This window comes from Penicillium alfredii, assembly GCF_028826965.1.
Source record: "Penicillium alfredii strain IBT 34128 chromosome Unknown utg000009l_segment0_segment0, whole genome shotgun sequence".
NCBI classification, from domain to species: domain Eukaryota; kingdom Fungi; phylum Ascomycota; class Eurotiomycetes; order Eurotiales; family Aspergillaceae; genus Penicillium; species Penicillium alfredii.
In genome coordinates, this window is record NW_026622706.1 from 1,372,876 (window position 1) to 1,391,996 (window position 19,121).

Consider the following 19,121-nt stretch of genomic DNA (forward strand, 5'->3'; position numbering starts at 1 on the left):
AGAGGCTATAGATGCAGGCCGAGTTCTCTGCAATTTTGAGAATTCTGAGAGCTAGACATGAATATACCCTTTTTCTTTTCTTTTCTTTTCTATTCTTTTGAAACTTTCTGAATTTTTGGTGATTTTCTTGAGTATTCATCGAGGTTGTCTCTCGCTCGTCGCCGACCACACTTTTGGCGGGATGCAGCCACACGCTAAGCGAAGCCCCCCCCACAAAGCACGCACGAATTTTCTTAACTTCCTTTCTCTTCTTCGACCACCTCAGGCTTTCAGCACCGACCGTCAAGATGGTGAGTTCGATTGTTGCAGGTTGATTTGAACTCTGCATCTGTTCTGAAAATTCCCTTTTCCCCATTGCCTGCATCGCAGCCGGGTCTTTGCAAGATGCTTCGGTTTGGGGTTCTGAAGCGCAAATTGCTGACTCGAGGTTTTCCCTCCTGTAGCCCTTCACCAAGACCGTCAAGAACGATGCGTACTTCAGGTAAGTGTTAAGTCCGCTGTTATCTCGAGTTTTTACCATATGCTGACTGTTCTCTCTAGTCGCTACCAGACTAAGTACCGCCGCCGCCGCGAGGGTAAGACCGACTACTACGCCCGCAAGCGCCTGATCACCCAGGCCAAGAACAAGTACAATGCGCCCAAGTACCGCATGGTTGTCCGCTTCACCAACCGCGACATCGTCACCCAGATCGTCTACTCTGAGATCTCCGGCGACAAGGTCTTCGCCGCTGCCTACGCCCACGAGCTGCCCCGCTACGGTATCGAGCAGGGTCTGACCAACTGGTCCGCTGCTTACGCCACCGGTTTGCTCCTGGCCCGCCGCACCCTGAAGAAGCTGGGTCTGGACGAGCAGTTCACTGGAGTCGAGGAGGCCACCGGTGAGCACACCCTCACCGAGGCCGTCGAGACTGAGGATGGCGAGCGCCGCCCTTTCAAGGCCTTCCTGGATGTTGGTCTGGTCCGCACCTCCACCGGTAACCGTGTCTTCGCTGCCATGAAGGGTGCTTCCGACGGTGGTATTTTCATCCCCCACTCCGACCGCCGCTTCCCCGGTTACGACATCGAGTCCGAGGAGCTGGACGCCGACACCCTCCGCAACTACATCGTCGGTGGCCACGTCTCTGAGTACATGGAGACCCTCGCCGATGAGGATGAGGAGCGTTTCCGCAGCCAGTTCGTCAAGTACGTCGAGAACGAAATCGACGCTGGTGACCTCGAGGAGATCTACACCGAGGCCCACAAGGCCATCCGTGAGGACCCCTTCAAGGCCGACGAGAACGCTGGCCCCAAGAAGTCCAAGGCCGAGTGGAAGGCCGAGTCCAAGAAGTTCAAGGTCAACAAGCTCTCCCACGACCAGAAGAAGGCCCGTGTCCAGGAGAAGATCCGCGAGCTTGCTGCTTAAGCGCATGCTTGCCTTTCTGTTCCTTGACGAGTCCCACTCCCGGGCATCAAAAACTCTTACCCAACAAAAAATTCAACGAGGGAATTGGCTTTGCCACGCGGCGTTTCTTGTTTTCCATATGTAGATTGATGGATCATGGCACATACCACTTCCGTTACGTTTTAGGGGGTTTTTCTCGGAGCAATTAGTTCGGTGTTCTCATTCAAGGCAATTTCCTTCACAGTTCTAATGGCTCCGTCAAATGTCCATCAATCTTGTTCCCTCATACGCTTCCTTGCGCCTAGCGATGTTGGCTCGTAGATGTCTGTAGACTGGAATGTGTAGCGACCGACACGTGACCATCCACAATAGATGATCTCCAGCGTCGGTTGTTCTTCCAAATGTGCGCATTTGAAGGGCCGTCTCACGATGAGACTATTTCTCATTCGCCACGCCGAGACGGTCCATAACGTAGGACAGGATTGGTAGGGGCTCTTGTTGCCGCCATCTCTTCTCCAGGCGCTGACCTCTTGCGATAGGGCCGGCACCACCGACTCGGCCCTCACAAACCATGGCGTGCAGCAAATTGAGTGTCTAGCACAGCATTTCTTCTCGCAGTCAATTCAATTCTCTTTTGTGTTCGCATCGGACCTGAGCAGGGCCCGAATCACAGCAGAAGGCATTTGTTGCCGACAGACCGCTCGAGCAGACCTCGGCGTAACGCCGACATTGACCAAAGATCTCAGAGAGAGAGATTTCGGGCCGTTAGAAGGAGTCTCATGGGGTCCTTCTCATACTGCTTCCGGTGACCGTCATACAAAACCGGGTCGTTCTGGTAGCGGATTTCCATCGCACACCGAGCCTGAGTCTGAAGCCTCGATGGTGCGCCGAGCGCAGTCCTTCCTCAATGAGCATCTTCTTCCAGTACTCCTCGATGGCACAGATCATGAGGAAGCAGTGGCTGTCGTCTCCCACGGCGTGTTTCTTCGCGTGCTGTGGAATTGTGTCCTCCAAATGTTCAACCCCATGAACATCCAGGCATCCGGTATTACCTCGTGGGATGGCAATTTGGCCATATTTTCTGCGCCATCGTGGTCCAATACGGGGTTCTTGACAGTGTTCATACAACCGAATCTTGCAGAGGCATCTAATACCAATACCGCGTCCGTGGACACTCCCATTCCAGCCCCACAGCCGCCTTCAACTGCTCTTTTGCATGGGTGGTCACTGGTCATTTTGGGTGTCAACAGCAAAGACCATCTCACTGGCTTACATCGCACTCGTGGTGGAATAGGAAGTGCGGCGCATGACACACGGCAGAAAAGGCTCGATCAATTCTTCAAATAGCTGGACATCAAGAGAAGCCTTGATTGAAATTGGCCCATATATGTATAATGATAGGGCCTGGGAAGAAGTTTCATTCGGTGTGAAACACCTCATCCAGCACTTTCCACCATCTTGGTCCATTTGCGCTGCCCGTGGCGCCAGGAATCGGGCTCTCCTACAACCAAATTCTCAAAATCAGCATATTCCCGTGATCCACACCCACAGAAAAGAAGATTAGAACCACCCACCTGCATCCCATCAGTCATCGCCCACCACTCCCTCACCTTCGGGTTCGCCCGCATGCGCTCCATATCGCCCTCGAAGTCCGAGCCGATATACTTGAACGTCGCGAATAGGGTGCGTTCATTGTCGAAGAAGATCGAGTCTGCATTGACCGAGTCATTGCGTGTCAGCTCAATCCATCCTTGATATTTGTTTTCTGTCTTTCAGTCTTTCAATCGAACAACATGTCTCAACCGTACAATCTCTGATATTGCAATCCTTGATCTGCTGCAGAACTTCGGGCCAGACGTTGGCGTGGCATTCTTTGTATGCGGCCACCGCGGACGGCTTGAGGTGGACAATCTGAGCGATGCGACGAACTTGGGGCATACTCTTTTTTTTTTTTTTTCTTGCGTGGTTCGATGGTCGTATACTTGCGGGACTGCGATCTATAAGTTGCTTGAATGCGGGGGTGATGGTGGACCGCAATGCCTTGGTAAGGGACTGCGCTCGGGTTGAAATACACCGAGGGTGAGAGGTTAGGGTTCCAACACCCATGCTGGCTCAATCATAACTTCAATCATCTTGATTACGGCTCTGCGCGGTATATCGGTCGATGGTAGCATAGTGCAATCACCATCTTTCACACTAGGAAGTATGCAAGTCTGACCCCCATGAGGGAATATGTATGACTGAGTTTCGTGACTAGCGCAGGGATTGTCAAGAACAAGACAGAGGAAGAGGGGGTGGGTATCTATCACTATATATAAGCTGATTTGGGGCATCGTTGCCAGAGTGTCTGGAATGTGTGGGAATTATTAACCTCTATCGCTATGTTCCACTATCGTGAAACTTGGCTAAGAGATCTTTCACTGCTTGTTTCAATTTCTCCTCCGAGTTTAAGGCTGTGTCGGGGTCTGCATCAAGCGTCCGATCCGTCCTTCACAAACCCCAAAGCAGCACCATTGTCCTTTTCGTCGTCTGGTGACTCATAGCGTCTACAGTCGGGAAGTGGACTAACATTCTTCCAGTAATGCTTTAGGCATCATGTCAGTTTCGGCTATCCATTCAATTGGAAGGAGAAGGGAGCGGGGGGTTGGATAGTATGAGTTCTTACCACAGCAAGCCACCTGTAAGATTCAGGGTTAAAGAAGGTTCTCTCTAAGCAATGAGAGTAACAGAGCTCGACGGCCATAAATGGACCGCCTTTTCCTTGTGGATGTGCTTGTAGCGCATTGGGCCTGGTAAGTCATGATGAGCCTCGCGCATCTCGATCTGATGTACATCAAATCGCAGGCCTGGACGAGTGAGGGGGAGGAGATAAGTGTTCTGGACGCACATAAACTCATGAATAAGAATAGAAGACCCTGTGGTCATTTTGTTGGATGCGTATGGCCCAAAAAGCTTTTAAGCACCCTGCTTGTCTGCTTTTTTCTTATCATCTAGCTCTGGCAACGTCCCAAGCCTTTTATCTTTACTCTCCTATCATATTGGGGTTAGTATGAAAATTTATGGTTTGGGAATCGCATGAGAGTACCTGACTACTGCTGGCCCGACCCATATTGTGCTGAGGAGAACCCCGATCAGAATCAAGGCGAAGGTGGCGCGCATGCTATTACATAAATATATACACGGCTGAGAGAATCCACATCGGAAAAGGAAAAGAAAGGATAAGAAAAGAAAAAGAGGCTAAAATGGACGTCGGCTTTTGGTGTCAGACCCTTTTTATAACCACTCCCTGGGGAAGGGGAAAAACGAATCAGAGATTATTGGGCTCAGCAAAATCTGAACCGGGCCCTTAAAGGTCATTATGTTCGGTATAGCATCTTCGTAGGCTTCATGCTTGCGCTCCTAGGCGCGCCCCATGCTTTTCCCTCTATAAACCTGATGGGTCTAGGTATCTAAGTCCCGGTGATCATATGCGTACACAGTCAAAGATTTTCGAGTTTATTTAGGACTCTAACGCAACCGGTACGCGAGCCGCGTATATAAGGGATGTGCGCAGCCAAAAACACAGAGTAGATGTAAAATGCTACGTCAACAACCAAGACTTATTTCCCCTTTTTGTTTGAGGTACTTGGGTAAAGTAGAAGATCAAGTAGAATAAAAACCAGGTGTCATATTCGAGATCAACGGAATTGGACGATTTGAAGATTGAGAATGTCCGTAAAGAGTACGAGTAAAGTGGCTGTGAATGTATGCTTGTTTGTTGACACGCTGCGCAAATATAACGGCTTCGTAGTTGAATTATTCTATATTTTAACAGACAAGAAATTCTCATGCCCGGGCCATTTGGCTTTTGGGAACAGGACGAATCCAACTGACAGCCAAGTTAGCCGCTAGCGAGATGACACCAATGATCCACAACGACTGAGCATAATGCTCCGCATTATATCTGAAGATGATGGCGAAGATGATTCCGCCCAGATTACCGAACCCACCAACAAGACCGGATACAATGCCTAACGGGAAAAACAAGAGTTAATATGATAATCCGAAGTGAAGGTGATTCAGGCAAGCGGAAACCACCCGAAACCGAAGCACTTACCGTTGGCAAACGGATACACATGAGGCACCACGGCAAAGTTGGCACCATTGCACGCCTCCAGGAAAAAGGCCAAGCCAGCCACGAGCCCGAACATAGTAGCCTCGCGTGTGGGGTTGGACAGACCGATTGCAAGCTCAAATGCCCCCATGACAATTCCCAGAAACGACAACAGCAGCTTTTTCGACCACACCGAGTCCGTAGACCGATAGAGAAGGTCCGCGAAAAATCCTCCTGCTGGCCGGAAGACCACGTTCAGCAGGCCAAACATCGCTGCCCACTGGCCGGTTTCGGTTTGGCCCATGCGGGGGAAGTTTGCTGTATAGTAAGAGCCCAGGATGGAGTTGATTGCCAGCTCCGAGCCAAATGAGCATGCATAGGGGATAGCCACGGCCAGCGTGGATAGGCTCAGGGCGACATTCAGAGCTTCCTTGTGGGACAGGGCTACAACGGCTTCTTGCTTGAATGTTCCAATCTGGCCCACTGAGGAGGCATCTTTGTCGACAATTTGTGGAGTCTGAACACCTTTCTTCTCGATGTCGCCTGTTCCAAGGTTGTAAACCGATGGTGGGCTGGACGGCCCGGCCGAAGGGTTGCTGGAGTTGATGTCGACGATGTTGCCATACGACGGGGATTCACTAGGGCTGGCTTCCTTCGCCCAGAGGTTTCGATCAGACCATTTGCCTGTCGGCGTGTCCTCACACAGGAACAGCATGCCCAGGGCAATGGCGCTGATGATGATGAACGGGATCACGTAGGCAACACGCCACGCCTTGTGAGGCGTCAGTCCACGAGAATGGACAAACGAGTCGTAAATGGCGGGCATCACAAAGCTAGATCAGATCGATGATGTTAGAAACCTTCATGAAATCTAGATTGCTTGTCGCAAGGAAACATACTAGGTGATTCCCCCTCCTGCATTGCCCCAGCCCCCGGCTAGGGAGTTGGCAGTGCCCACGATCTTCTTGTCGAAAAATCCAGTGCACCAGACCTGGCACGGAACAAAAGTGCCTCCCAGAATGCCGATAAAGAATCGCAGTGCAATTAGTCCCTTGGCGTTGGTCACCAGCCCGGCCATGGCTGTGGGAATGGCACCACAGAGCAGGAGTCCCACAAAGACCAGACGGGGGCCAAAGCGATCACAGAGTGGCCCTGCAACAAACCGGACCAAAAGTCTGCGGGAGTCAGCGAACGTAGCTTGAGGGTTATCGGGGAGAGTGTGTCTTACGTTGCCAGAAGTGCCACGATGTTCGAGTTGGCGACGTCCTCCTGCGTCATATGTAGGTCTTTTTTTATGGTGACGGTCAACTACAATAATGAATTGTGTCAGCATATTATTTCTAGCATTGTATAAAACAATTGTCCAGGGCCTGAGAGAATCCATCACTTACCAGTGGTGGAAATGCATACCACGATAGGAATGCAACCATAAAACCAAGCCATGAGAAGAAAAACACCCGGCCATATTGGTCAAATGGGTTCAGTACTGGAATGGATTTGGCCTTGCGGTTCCCGGGATCGATCTCCGGGGACACAAAAAGGAGCTTCAAGAAAGCCGTCGCCATTGTGCCGTGGCTCTGGCGAGGCCAAGCGACGTGACTGTTGATGGGAGAACTGGTTTCAAGGACGGTTCGATATTGACAATGCTTTTGCACACTCAATATTGTACTTGAATGGTTATTCAAGATAAAAATTCAAGGTTTGGTAGAAAATTGCAATGGTGGATGAAACCAGGGACAGAGGAGATGGATTGCCAGAGGTAGACTCGACATCTATATAGAAGTGTAGAGGCTGATGTTTTAGAGATGTAGACCCGGCACATCTCACCATGACAACGTCAGTTATCTGGAGCATGTCAGATCACTGCAGTATCGCGGGAGATCAGTTAGTCAAACGTCCAAAGTCCCCAAGTAAAGGTATATCCCGCGACGCTGATTCGCCGGGATCATTCTTCACCTGAGAATCTCTGAAAGGCACAGACCCAAAGCCACATTTCCCCAAACTTTGACGCTCGCCTGGGGGTCGAATTGGCCGATAGCGATAAGGTCGGAATTGTAGTCTTTCCAACAATACCCGAATGCCATTACGAGGCAAGAATGATCTTTGCTGGCACTGATAAGTCGAAATCTTGTGTGTAACTCCGCGGACATTCAATTTTTGTATCTGGCAGGACCCTGCAAAGTCCACGTTTGGCATCCGGAGGCCAAGGGCTAGGCAGTTGATAAACTACCGGCCTCTCATTGGGTGTGGGTCGGTCTGCGATAGGAACGAAGCAGCCATCTCCAGCCGGCGGGTCGGCAGGGTGGAGCATCGGGTCGATCTTGAACTTCCGCGGAGATACTTAAGTGAAAGCGATCGCATCTTGGTGATCCTCAATGTTCTTTTGAGGCATCTGGGCAGGGCCGTGAACATGAACCAGATGACATAATGTCTTGAGGCCTTTCGAAGGATCGCGGGTGTCGCGATAACCATAACTTCCATTCATTTTACTTCTTTGGTGTTGACGACAAGAGAATGTCGACACGAGATCCCAAAATGAGTTCATCTGAGGAATACCAAGGAAATTGTTTGATGTCAATTAGAACAGAATAGCACCGTCGAGGGTCACGTGCAGAAAATTGCCCTATCTGCGCGTTCTGCAGGTGGTCGGTTGGTCTATCGCTAAGGAAAATGCAGTAAAAATGGGGATATCATATATTTCAAAAGAACAGGAAATAGAACAAAAAAGACAAAGACAAATACTATGCCAAAAATCCCAGACTCCAAACAATATCCAGGCGCCACAAAATGAACCATGAACAAGAACCATGTATACAGACTACCAGTCAATGCCGTTGGCTGGCTGAACTGGTGATTTCCGCGTCGCGTCACCATTGGCAACCTTCTTTCCTCTCATTCCTTTGAAATTATTGTCCACCTTGTGAAAGGGATCCGGCGCCTCCCCCTTCCTGACCTTCCATTTCTCCATCCCCAGCACCGAATCGAGTTCCTCGACAGGAGGTAGCTTCATGTAGATCCATCCGTCATCCCGCTCCTCCACGGGGAAAGTAGCAATATTCATGCTCTCATCATTCGAGCAGCGCCCAGCCTGCTCGCCATTAAGATCAAAGTTGCGCTTGTGGTAGGGACAAGAGACCCAGTATTTGCCGGCGTCGTCATCGCCGACCAAGCCATCAGAGAGAACAAACGCCCGCTTGTGGGGGCACATCTGCTGCGTCGCGTAGTACCGGCCCTTGATCTTGAACACTGCCAGCTGTGTGTCTCCGCGCTTGACGTTGGCCGATGATACCTGCGGCGGCTCGTCAGAGAAATGGTCCGCGCGGACAACCGGCTGCCACGCGAGGCTGGACCACTGGTGGCCCTTGAAATCTTCTTGGGCAGAGTCCTTGGCCCAGTACGTGGGGCGCTGCTGCGATCGCTCGTGAATGACTTCGACGGTCTCGACGGTCTCGTCCGTGTTGGAGAATTGCTGGAAGAACTTGCGCCGCTTCGGGTTCCGGAGTGTTTCGGTCCACTCGCAGAAATAACTCCCCACGAGCTCCTGCATTTGCCTTTCCATGTCTGCGCAGATCCCCAGCTTGTCGTCAAGAATCACCTCTTTTAGATAGCTGATCCCGCCGGGGAGGTTCTCGATCCACCGAGCTGTTCGTTGGAGCTTATCGGCGGTTCGGATGTAGAAGATCAGATAGCGGTCGATGATGGGCATCACCATTTCTGGTGGCACATCTGTGACCAAGAGCTCCGAGTGTCTGGGTTTAGCACCTCCGTTGCCTCCCACGAAGATGTTGAAGCCTTTTTCAGTAGCAATCAACCCGAAACTAAACAGTTGTTAGCTCAGGGCTTTGACATTTGAGATATTCACTGCTTACTCCTTGTTTTGAGCCTCGGCACATTCTCGCACACAGCCAGAGACTGCTCCCTTGAATTTGTGTGGTGCACGAATACTCTTGTATCTCTCTTCGAGCCGGATCGCCATGCCGACACTGTCTCCAACCCCAAACCGGCACCATGTGGTCCCAACACAGCTCTGCAGCAAGAGATATCAGAGCAGTCCAATCCGATGATATAGCGCAGGAACGTACCTTGATTGCCCGAAGTGCCTTGGCATAGGCATGTCCACTTTCCATGCCAGCATCCACAAGCTCCGTCCAGATATTGAGAAGGTCCTGCTTTTTGGCCCCGAACATGTCGATACGTTGGGCGCCGGTGATCTTGCAGTACAATCCATATTTCTTTGCCACAGAGCCAATTGCAATGAGCTTGTCTGCAGTGATCTCTCCGCCCGGAACACGAGGTACGACCGAGAATGTGCCATTTCGCTGGATATTGGCAAGAAACTTGTCGTTCGTGTCCTGGAGGTCGTTGAACCCCTTGTCCATGATGTGCGGATTGAACAAACTGGACAAAATCGATGCAATGGCGGGCTTGCACAGCTCGCATCCAAGAGAGTCTGGGTTCTTCCCGGCGGCTTTCATGACATCCACGAAGGTCTTAAGCTGCTTGACCGCTACGATGTTGTATAGGTCGGCTCGGGAGTATGGAATATGCGAGCACACTGTATCTGTTAGTATTCTATCAAGTCATCAAAGTCAATGTTGTAGACATACAGTAGTTTGTGACTTCTTGTCCCATATCTAATAGGGTTTTGTTGAAGATCGACTGCACCAGCGGCATGCAGCCACCGCAGCCGGTTCCTGCCTTGGTGCAAGACTTGACCTCGCCAATCGACTTGCATGTGCCGCTCTTGACATTCTCGACGACGTCGCCTTTGGTCACGTTGTGACATGAGCATATCTGAGTACTATCGTCACTGTATCGAAGTGTTAGCGACAGAATCGAAACTTCTATTAGGAAGCCACTCACAGATCATCTGTATTCTCTTCGCCGTCTTTCTGAGAGCCGAGAATAAATTGACTTGGAGGAACATCCAACTCCTTCTGGGCCTTGACCATCTGGTTCAGCTTGAGGTAGTCCTTCGTGTCTCCAATCATCATACCCCCGAGGAGGAATTTGCCGTCCATGGTGAAGAGATACTTCTTGTACACTCCACCAAAGGGATCCTTGTAGGTTAAAGCCTTCACAGGAGGTTCTTTCTCTCGAGCACCATCTGCCCCCAGACCAGGAGCAGTCAAGGGCCGTCGACCTGGAAGGAACTTGGGACCATCTCGGTCGGCGAAGAAGTCTCCAAAACTGGCCACATCAACACCGAGCAGTTTAAGTTTCGTGCTGAGATCTGGCCGGGTGAAGCCCTTGGGTTGCTTGGTCGGGTTTGTCAGATTGAAGGCCAGTACGTCGGCCATCTCAATACCGGGAGCAATGATACCAAATGTCTGATTCTCCCAGCTGGCACATTCCCCGACGGCGTATATATCCGGAACAGAAGTTCGTAAGCTAGATCATATCAGGAAGATTGTTGATGTTCATGTTAACGTAGTGGTACCAACCTCTCATCAATCGCAAAGCCTCCTCGTTCAGCACATTTGATGCCAGCTTGAGAGCCCAGTTCGTCGCGAGGCTTCACTCCAATCTATGCAAAGAAATTAGAGTCCTTTCCGAGTGATAAGCACAAAAAAAGAACATACTGCGAAGCAGATGCAACAGCAATCGATATGTTCCCCGTCTTCGAATGTCATCCCAGTGACATTATTCTCGGAATCGGTGTTAATCGCCGCCACTCGCTTCTGGTGCAAGACATCCAGGCCCAGCTCCTGGATCTTGCGAGTCACCAAAGTCCCCGCATCCCCGTCAAGTTGTCGTGCCAGTACCCACTTGTTGCGGTCAATGAGTTTCACATTCCCAAAATCCTCTAGGTCCGTCATCGCCTTGGCGGCTTCGAGGCCCAGAAGTCCGCCTCCTACTGTCACGCCTGTCTCGCCCTTGTGCTGGGATGCGAAGTCGATCAGGCGCTCGAGATCAGAGATGGTTCGGTAGACGAAGATCCCCTTGGCATCGTGGCCTGGGGTATTTGTTGGCAGCACGGCATCGGACCCTGTGGCGAGAACTAGGATGTCATACGAGACGTTATCGCCCGTGGATGTCTGGACAGTCTTGGTGGTGGGATTGATCGCGGTGACTCGCGTGTTGAGATGATGGTCGAATGTTCGCTCTTTGAATGACCCGTACTGTGTTTGGCTATCAGAGACACCGATACTTTCGCGCTGGGACTGTATTGTCTTTTTCTATCACTCACCCATTCTTTAGGGTTGAGGTATAGATCCTCAATCTTGCGGTGCTCGAAAAACGACGAGAGGCCGACTCGGTTGTATGCAACATGAGACTCCTCTCCAATGACAACAATGTCGTATTTTCGCTCTGTGTCCTGCTTGATCACTTTCTCACTTGAAATAGTCAGAAGCCCGGTATGTGATTTCGGGAGAATCGAAAGATGCGCCTACATGAAGGAAATAGCCACCATGCCCAACCCGACCACGACGATTTTCTGTCGCGGAGCAGCATGACTGACATTTTCCGAACGTGCGTCAAACCCATTTACGTGGGAGCTGGGACTGCCATCGACCGGCTCGCCGTGTCGAAGCCCATCCAGAACTGGCATCGTGAAGTAAGAAAATGCAAAGGCAACAATAGAATACACATTCTACCAATCTGGTGGGCGATGGGTTTAGTTTTTAGCAAAGTTGAACACTTGATCGACGTCAATCTTTCTTCATAGGATGAGCTCATCGAATAGACAAATCGCAATTAATCAGAGTGTGTCACATATCCGGGAGAATAAGGAACCCCCAACTTTGATAACAACACTACTTCCGCGGAGAAGGCGCCTGTCACTGGCCCGAGATAAACTAAACCCGCACAGGCCATTGGCTACACAGTTAGGGTTAAGGGGGTTATCGCGATAAGCTGGCCCGATCCACAATGCCACGATCAACGCATCGGACGATCATCAGAACGGTGGCTGACACATCCACACATCCGCGGAGATGTCGTGCGTTGTACGTGATGTGATTTTGTAGGCGGTTGTTGTAGTATCGGCTGGGGAGAGTGGGTTCTTCATAGATCCTGGCCTGGAGGGAGTTCCGTCAGCATTGCTGGGTGGATTCATTTCGGTTCACCACAGTGAAGATTTTTGTCTGAACAACATCATCCTGTTCATAAGGTGAATGAATATTAGCACAACTGTATATTCAGATCGCAGACGCCATACCAAATCCTGCGAGTGCCAGGAGCCTCGCACATTCAGTACTATGACCACCATCACCACGCAGACGACCGTGGGTATCGAAACCTTCGCTTTCAAAAGTGGCCAGGTCCAGGTAGATGGCATCCCGACCCCCGAAGAACCGGATGTTCCGCTGCCGGCGCCCTCCAAGAACCTGACCGACATCTTGGATGTCGACAAGGGCACGCCGGATAACCATGTGCCGCGCGATTCACGACTGATTCGATTGACGGGTGTGCATCCGTTCAATGTTGAGCCGCCGCTCACAACCCTGTTCAAAGAAGGTGTGTTAGCAGACGCCGTTCAATCATCATGAATATCAAATTCTAACAATGAGCCAACCGCTTGACAAGGCTTCCTCACACCTCCCGAGCTGTTCTATGTTCGGAATCATGGGCCAGTACCCCAAGTCCGCGACGAGGATATTCCTAATTGGGAAATCAGCATCGAAGGGTTTGTGCTCAATAGTCCTGCATTTTGCAAGATTTGAAATCTTAAAGACAGGTTAGCTGATTAGTCGACCAGCTTGGTGGAAAAACCGGTAGTCCTCCCCTTTCGCGAAGTGCTACAGAAATTCGATCAAATCACCGCTCCCATCACCCTCGTATGTGCCGGGAACAGGCGCAAAGAGCAAAACCTGGTCCGAAAATCAAAAGGGTTTTCATGGGGCCCTGCCGGTCTGTCGACGTCTCTTTTCACAGGGCCCATGATGGCCGATATCTTGCGCAGTGCGAAACCGCTGCGACGGGCAAAATATGTGTGTATGGAAGGAGCAGACAAGTTGGTGAGATTACCTGTCGAGAAGCATATCAAAACTGCTTCTCACTCGTTTATTTGCGTGACAGCTAATGGAGAAAACAGCCCAATGGATACTATGGAACGTCAATTAAATTGAATTGGGCCATGGACCCGAACAGAGGAATCATGCTGGCTCATAAGATGAACGGCGAGGACCTTCGGCCGGATCATGGCCGCCCTCTGAGAGCGGTAGTGCCAGGCCAGATTGGTGGACGTAGTGTCAAGTGGCTGAAGCGGCTGATCTTGACGGAAGAACCGAGTGATAACTGGTACCACATTAATGATAACCGAGTATTGCCGTAAGTTTTGCTCACAAGAAATAGTGTTGGGGGGGGGGAGAATACTGACATCCAGCTAGGACCATGGTCTCCCCGGAAATGTCTGCGCAGGACCGCAAGTGGTGGCACGATGAGCGGTACGCCATCTACGATCTCAATGTCAACTCCGCCGCAGCATATCCACAGCATGAAGAAGAGTTGGATCTGGCGACAGCTGGGCCCACATATACTGTCAAGGGTTATGCATATGCCGGTGGTGGTCGGAGAATCACCAGAGTCGAAATATCTCTGGACAAAGGCAAATGTATGAATCCTTCCTGTGAGACATATTTACTCTGGGAACCTGCAACGAGGCTAACGCATCTTGCTTTCGTCTTTTAGCATGGAGCCTTGCCGATATCGAATATGCGGAAGACAAATATCGCAATTTCGAGGGCGAGTTGTTTGGCGGCAGGGTTGACATGTGGTGGCGCGAAGCGTGTTTCTGCTGGTCCTTTTGGTCTCTCGACATTCACGTCTCAGACTTGGAAAAAAGCGACGCAATCCTTGTCCGAGCAATGGATGAAGCAATGACTGCCCAACCACGCGACATGTACTGGTCCGTCCTGGGGATGATGAACAATCCCTGGTTCCGCGTCACGATCACCAAGGAAGGGAACAGGCTGAAATTCGAGCACCCGAGCCATCCCGCCAAGTCTGGTGGGTGGATGGAGCGGGTGAAAAAGGCTGGTGGAGATTTGACCAACGGCAACTGGGGTGAGAGGATCGAGGGCGAGGCTCCTGTCGAGCCAGAGCCGGAGAAAGAGGTCAACATGAAGAAGGAAGGCCTAAGCAGACAGATCGATTTGCAAGAGTTCAAGGCAAATAGCAGCAGCGAGAAACCGTGGTTTGTTGTGAATGGTGAGGTATATGATGGGACAGGTTTCCTCGAAGGCCACCCAGGAGGAGCTATCAGTATCACATCGTCTGCTGGCCTGGATGTCTCTGAGGATTTCCTCGCAATTCGTAAGTGCGGCCCCCACAAAAACGGACCATGACATTGCTAACATACACCGCAGACAGCGAAACTGCCAAGGCAATGATGCCCGACTATCACATCGGCACTTTAGACCAAGCATCCCTCGAGGCCCTCAAAAACAACTCCACCGAGACTTCAGACGAGCCGCGCGCCGTGTTCCTCCAATCACGCGCATGGACCAAGATGACGCTCATCGAGAAGAAAGACGTTTCGTGGGATACGCGGGTCTTCGTGTTCCAGCTGGAGCACGAGAAGCAGGCACTGGGTCTGCCGATAGGCCAGCATCTCATGATCAAAGTTCCGGACGCGTCGCAGAAAAACGAGGCGATCATCCGGTCTTACACTCCAATGTCCGACACGAGCCTGACAGGGCGCATGGAGCTGCTAGTGAAGATCTACTTTCCGACAGGCACGATCCCAGGCGGCAAAATGACCATGGCGCTGGACCAGCTCTCTCTAGGCTCGCAGATCGACTGCAAGGGTCCCACAGGCCGGTTCGAGTATCTGGGCAACGGCCGGGTTCTCATCAGCGGCAAGGAGAGGCAGGTCCGCTCGTTCAAGATGATCTGTGGTGGCACAGGGATTACGCCCATCTTCCAGGTATTGCGCGCTGTTATGCAGGATCCTGCGGATCCCACAATGTGTACGGTACTCGATGGAAATCGACTGGAAGAAGATATTCTATGTCGGGCTGAGCTGGATGCGTTTGTCGCGGCAGATGGTCGCAGATGCACTGTCGTTCATACCCTGACCAAGGGCTCTGATGGTTGGACGGGTCGCAGGGGACGTATCTCGGAAGAGCTGCTCGCAGAATATACGCCGCCAGGAGATCAGAGTATGGTGCTGCTTTGTGGACCCGAGGCGATGGAGAAATCCGCTCGCAAGATTCTTGTTGCCAAAGGTTGGGCCGAGTCGGACCTTCATTCCTTCTAATTTCGAGTCAGCTCCTTTCTTTGTATCGTGAGGTTGGGTTTTGGAGTCTTGGTATCGCTTTTATATAGACACGGGAGATATGAGACAGGCGTTAGAAGGGATGGATAAGTTCTTGGGATAAGCACAGGCACAGGGAAGAAATTATTTTGAAAACAAGATTACAGATGCGGTAGTCTTGCACACTGCCATAAGGATCAAAATAAGAGCCAGAGTGGAAGTCAATAGTGCAAGTGGAGTGACTGGATGTATGTTTGTTGAAACCATGCTTGATGAAATGTCATGATCATTATTCGTAAAACTCATCTTGATACTGGTGTCGTCCCATCAAAGATCTCACAATGGCAGACATGTATCATGAACCACAAGTAACACTCATCTTCCCCATTCAATAATACTCCTTCATATCCAGCCTCGCCAAGAGATGCTCGAAAACGCTCGTCGGTTCTGACCGCGTGGAGAAAAATGACCCGGTCTTCCCCATGGACTTCGAAGAAGATTTTCCCGAATCCAAGCTACGCAGATATCCAACAAAGGCAGAAGTTTGCTTCCGAAACGTCGTGTACAGGTGAAGAACAGTACCCTCGCTCTGTTGTCGGAGTCCATCCAGACCGTCCGCTCTTGACAGAGGGCTGAAGGCGAGAATTGTACCGAAGATAGAGTCAAGCAAATGAGCGGCTTGCACATGCCGTTTGCTGAGGAAAAAAGCGAAGAGCATCTGATCAAGAATGTCTTCGTGATAGTCGCGAAGTCGGGGCACAGAGTGGGCTGCCTCAATGGTGCCGTCGATATCGCCACGGTCCAGGCAATATTCGATCTTCGTGAGAGTTTCTTGGAACTGGTGCCAGATCGAACCGATGCCAATGTGGAAGCAGTAGTCGCTAACCGCCAGGACAAAGTGTTGGGCATCAACCCTAAACTTCTGGAACACATTGCGTGTATCTCCTGAAAGAGAACCTCGAACTGTAGAGTCACGGACAATGCCTTTGACTACCGACAACATGCGAAGGAGCCGAAGCAAATGCTTGAAGAGGCGATCATACTTATCCAGAGAACGTGAGGTAATAATGGTTTCGAGGACCTCAGGTGGTTTGTATTGCAGGCGAAGGAAATCCAGAGCCTCGATTGCATTCGGATTTTTGCACCGAGTAATTTCTTCGTTGGTCAATTCTCGAATTGAGAAACTCAACCCACCCGGGAGTTCATTTTCTCTCTCAGACTGGGCCTTCTCCGGCATGTCGGGGTTTGTATCGCCAAAGTAGCAGTCACCAAGCAGTCCGATCAAGACCAGCCGCAATTCTGAACTGGCTGGGGGCCATGTGTCACGGCTTCCCAGACGCAAGCCCGTGTGCACGCCACTGCGGACAACCCCAGACTTGCGTTCACTACTTTCCATTTCTGGGTCGAAGAGAGAGTTTAAGAGGCGCGAGACGAACGTGCCATCGCCTAGGAGCTGGAAGCGCCATTGTAAGTGTAGGTGATGTCTGACCCTATGTTCTTTGAACAAATGGTGGAGACACGAGAAGTCAATGAGAAGTGACTGAGAGAAGATGACCGGGGCAAGGGACAAATAAAGACCGGATGACAACTCTGGACCGAAACGGCTCTCATTGCCGGCGGGAACCGAATCAATGCTTCTGGCATTGTCCAGCAATCCGTTGAATTTGTCGCTGGAAAAAGCAGTACGATCCGTAATTGGCCCCGAGCTATTTTTCTCGTCGTCTATGTTGAAAAGTTCAAAGGTTTCCCGCACAACGTCCTTTGCTTCAGGGCCAGCCCCAGGCAATGTGGGTTTTGGCTCTGTCCCCGGTTCAGAAGACTCGCGACTGTGATACCTCAGGATCTCGGAACGAAGTTTTGCTTCATAATCATGGGCTCTTCTTTGGATTCGCTCGATATCAGCCCAGGTGGTCGCATAATACAGATGAATATGGCCAGCACGCGCAAGAACATCATCTCGGGCAACGGGGTGCTGTGGATGGGAGCGTTTGAGTAATCGCAAGCTTCTCCCATTTTCAAAGATCGACTGCGCTTGATCATCGGGGATTAAAGACGGCATGTGGTCCGCGCGATACGTATAGTCGATGCGTGGAGGCCCAGTCTTGAATTTGGCGGGTTCGTCAACGGTTTCAAGATGAACAAAGGTATTTCCGCTGGCCAGGGTTTCCTTGAGTGCAGACTCTTCTGGTCGAAGCCCGATCCAACCCTCGATGAATGTGAACCAGGGAGCTGCGACGCGCACCACAATCTCGTGCACGAGATTCTCCAACCAGGCAAACTTTTGAGCCAGGAACGCCGCCCGTTCCATAACCGTCGAGATGACTTGAGCATCTGAAACCGCCCTTTCAGCCGCATCAACAATACTGGCCAGCGCGCCTATCAAATCGCCACATCGGCGAAACAACGCCAGGATCTGCAAAGGTGAAACGATGTGTTTGGAATTTTCCACGATTTTCTGTTCCAGAGTATAGATCACGACTGCGAGGGCGCTACCCAAAGCGAACAAAGACGACAATGGCTTGCACTTGCTTGGTGGGGTTCGAACAAATGATCGAACATGCAGCATGTCCGTCCCGCATCGCAAAGTATTTTCGATCACGCTTTCTAGCGCTTCTGGGCTAACACCGGACACGCGAATATTCTTCTCGGGCCTCTCGAATCGATTTGTTTTTTGGTCGTAGCGGAAGAAGACCGAACTCCAGCCGAGTCCAAGGCGAAGCAATGATCGAATGAGCACGTCGCTATGAACCAGGCGGCCAAGCTCGCGGCCCTTTGTTTCAGCCTGACATTCCAGCGCAGCATCGAAGCCTCTCGGACCCCATTCACTCAAGTACGCAGATGGTGGTTCGCGAAAGTTCGGGTCATAGTATCTCTCCCATGTTTTTAGCGGGGCGACGTAACCAACATCTTCCTGCAGCAGATCCAAGCCCCATAGACCATCATCTTCCTCTGGTAATTGTTGTAAGAGGCCACACGATGTATCGGATTGAGAGTCTATCGAAGGGTCGATGATCGAGTCGGCAGTGGATTCGAGCGGGCCCAGGGCGTGGTCAATGGAATTGAACGACCAAATTGGATCGGGCTTGTCAATTGGTTGATCGGCTTTGTGAAAACAAGACCTGGGAATGTCTATGCGCGAAATAAAAACGTCATTGTCCCATTCTGTCCCTTCCAAGCTGGCTCAGACGTACCTGGTAGATCCGCGTTCCACGGTAGAGCGCCGATTGGTTTCAGCGCCTCCACACTGAACTTGGACAGTCTCCAGAGGCCTTCACTGGAGAAAGGATCCAGTTCTTCATTGGAGTCCATCTTGAGCCCATCGTCAGCGAGGTTGTTGCAAGAACAAAACGCGTTGACCGGCGATGCCCATAGCTATCGTGCACGGACCACCCGATAACAGAAATGCGTCGCTCGCATCGAGGTGCTCCTCCTTCTGCCACTCCACG

At 51.1% G+C, this 19,121-nt stretch overlaps 8 protein-coding genes across 8 annotated transcripts; 3 read left to right on the forward strand and 5 right to left on the reverse strand.

Moving 5' to 3' along the window:
• Positions 1-287: 287 nt before the first annotated feature.
• NUU61_006435 (60S ribosomal protein uL18) lies at positions 288-1,402 on the forward strand (the record flags this gene model as incomplete). The annotated part of the gene is made up of 3 exons (XM_056656963.1): positions 288-290; positions 444-481; positions 541-1,402. The coding sequence occupies 3 exons, from the start codon at positions 288-290 to the stop codon at positions 1,400-1,402; spliced, it is 903 nt and encodes a 300-aa protein (XP_056509763.1).
• A 408-nt stretch (positions 1,403-1,810) lies between these two features.
• Positions 1,811-2,728, forward strand: NUU61_006436 (phosphoglycerate mutase; the record flags this gene model as incomplete). Its single annotated transcript, XM_056656964.1, has 2 exons — positions 1,811-1,866; positions 1,921-2,728. 2 exons carry the CDS (start codon positions 1,811-1,813, stop codon positions 2,726-2,728), a joined length of 864 nt encoding a protein of 287 aa, XP_056509764.1.
• Positions 2,729-2,798: 70 nt separating this feature from the next.
• NUU61_006437 (L-rhamnose mutarotase) lies at positions 2,799-3,319 on the reverse strand (the record flags this gene model as incomplete). The annotated part of the gene is made up of 3 exons (XM_056656965.1): positions 2,799-2,882; positions 2,956-3,092; positions 3,190-3,319. 3 exons carry the CDS (start codon positions 3,317-3,319, stop codon positions 2,799-2,801), a joined length of 351 nt encoding a protein of 116 aa, XP_056509765.1.
• A 532-nt stretch (positions 3,320-3,851) lies between these two features.
• On the reverse strand, positions 3,852-4,306 carry NUU61_006438 (uncharacterized protein; the record flags this gene model as incomplete). Its single annotated transcript, XM_056656966.1, has 2 exons — positions 3,852-3,965; positions 4,133-4,306. The coding sequence occupies 2 exons, from the start codon at positions 4,304-4,306 to the stop codon at positions 3,852-3,854; spliced, it is 288 nt and encodes a 95-aa protein (XP_056509766.1).
• A 900-nt stretch (positions 4,307-5,206) lies between these two features.
• On the reverse strand, positions 5,207-7,039 carry NUU61_006439 (MFS transporter; the record flags this gene model as incomplete). The annotated part of the gene is made up of 5 exons (XM_056656967.1): positions 5,207-5,391; positions 5,478-6,307; positions 6,374-6,649; positions 6,703-6,782; positions 6,866-7,039. 5 exons carry the CDS (start codon positions 7,037-7,039, stop codon positions 5,207-5,209), a joined length of 1,545 nt encoding a protein of 514 aa, XP_056509767.1.
• Positions 7,040-8,292: 1,253 nt separating this feature from the next.
• On the reverse strand, positions 8,293-12,027 carry niiA (nitrite reductase niiA; the record flags this gene model as incomplete). Its single annotated transcript, XM_056656968.1, has 9 exons — positions 8,293-9,292; positions 9,344-9,501; positions 9,557-10,029; positions 10,082-10,284; positions 10,338-10,865; positions 10,919-11,001; positions 11,057-11,596; positions 11,665-11,812; positions 11,870-12,027. The coding sequence occupies 9 exons, from the start codon at positions 12,025-12,027 to the stop codon at positions 8,293-8,295; spliced, it is 3,291 nt and encodes a 1,096-aa protein (XP_056509768.1).
• A 649-nt stretch (positions 12,028-12,676) lies between these two features.
• niaD (nitrate reductase NiaD) lies at positions 12,677-15,678 on the forward strand (the record flags this gene model as incomplete). Its single annotated transcript, XM_056656969.1, has 7 exons — positions 12,677-12,935; positions 13,005-13,104; positions 13,177-13,435; positions 13,513-13,748; positions 13,808-14,031; positions 14,109-14,732; positions 14,786-15,678. 7 exons carry the CDS (start codon positions 12,677-12,679, stop codon positions 15,676-15,678), a joined length of 2,595 nt encoding a protein of 864 aa, XP_056509769.1.
• Positions 15,679-16,063: 385 nt separating this feature from the next.
• Positions 16,064-18,984, reverse strand: NUU61_006442 (tubulin gamma complex associated family protein; the record flags this gene model as incomplete). Its single annotated transcript, XM_056656970.1, has 2 exons — positions 16,064-18,804; positions 18,867-18,984. The coding sequence occupies 2 exons, from the start codon at positions 18,982-18,984 to the stop codon at positions 16,064-16,066; spliced, it is 2,859 nt and encodes a 952-aa protein (XP_056509770.1).
• Positions 18,985-19,121: the final 137 nt, after the last annotated feature.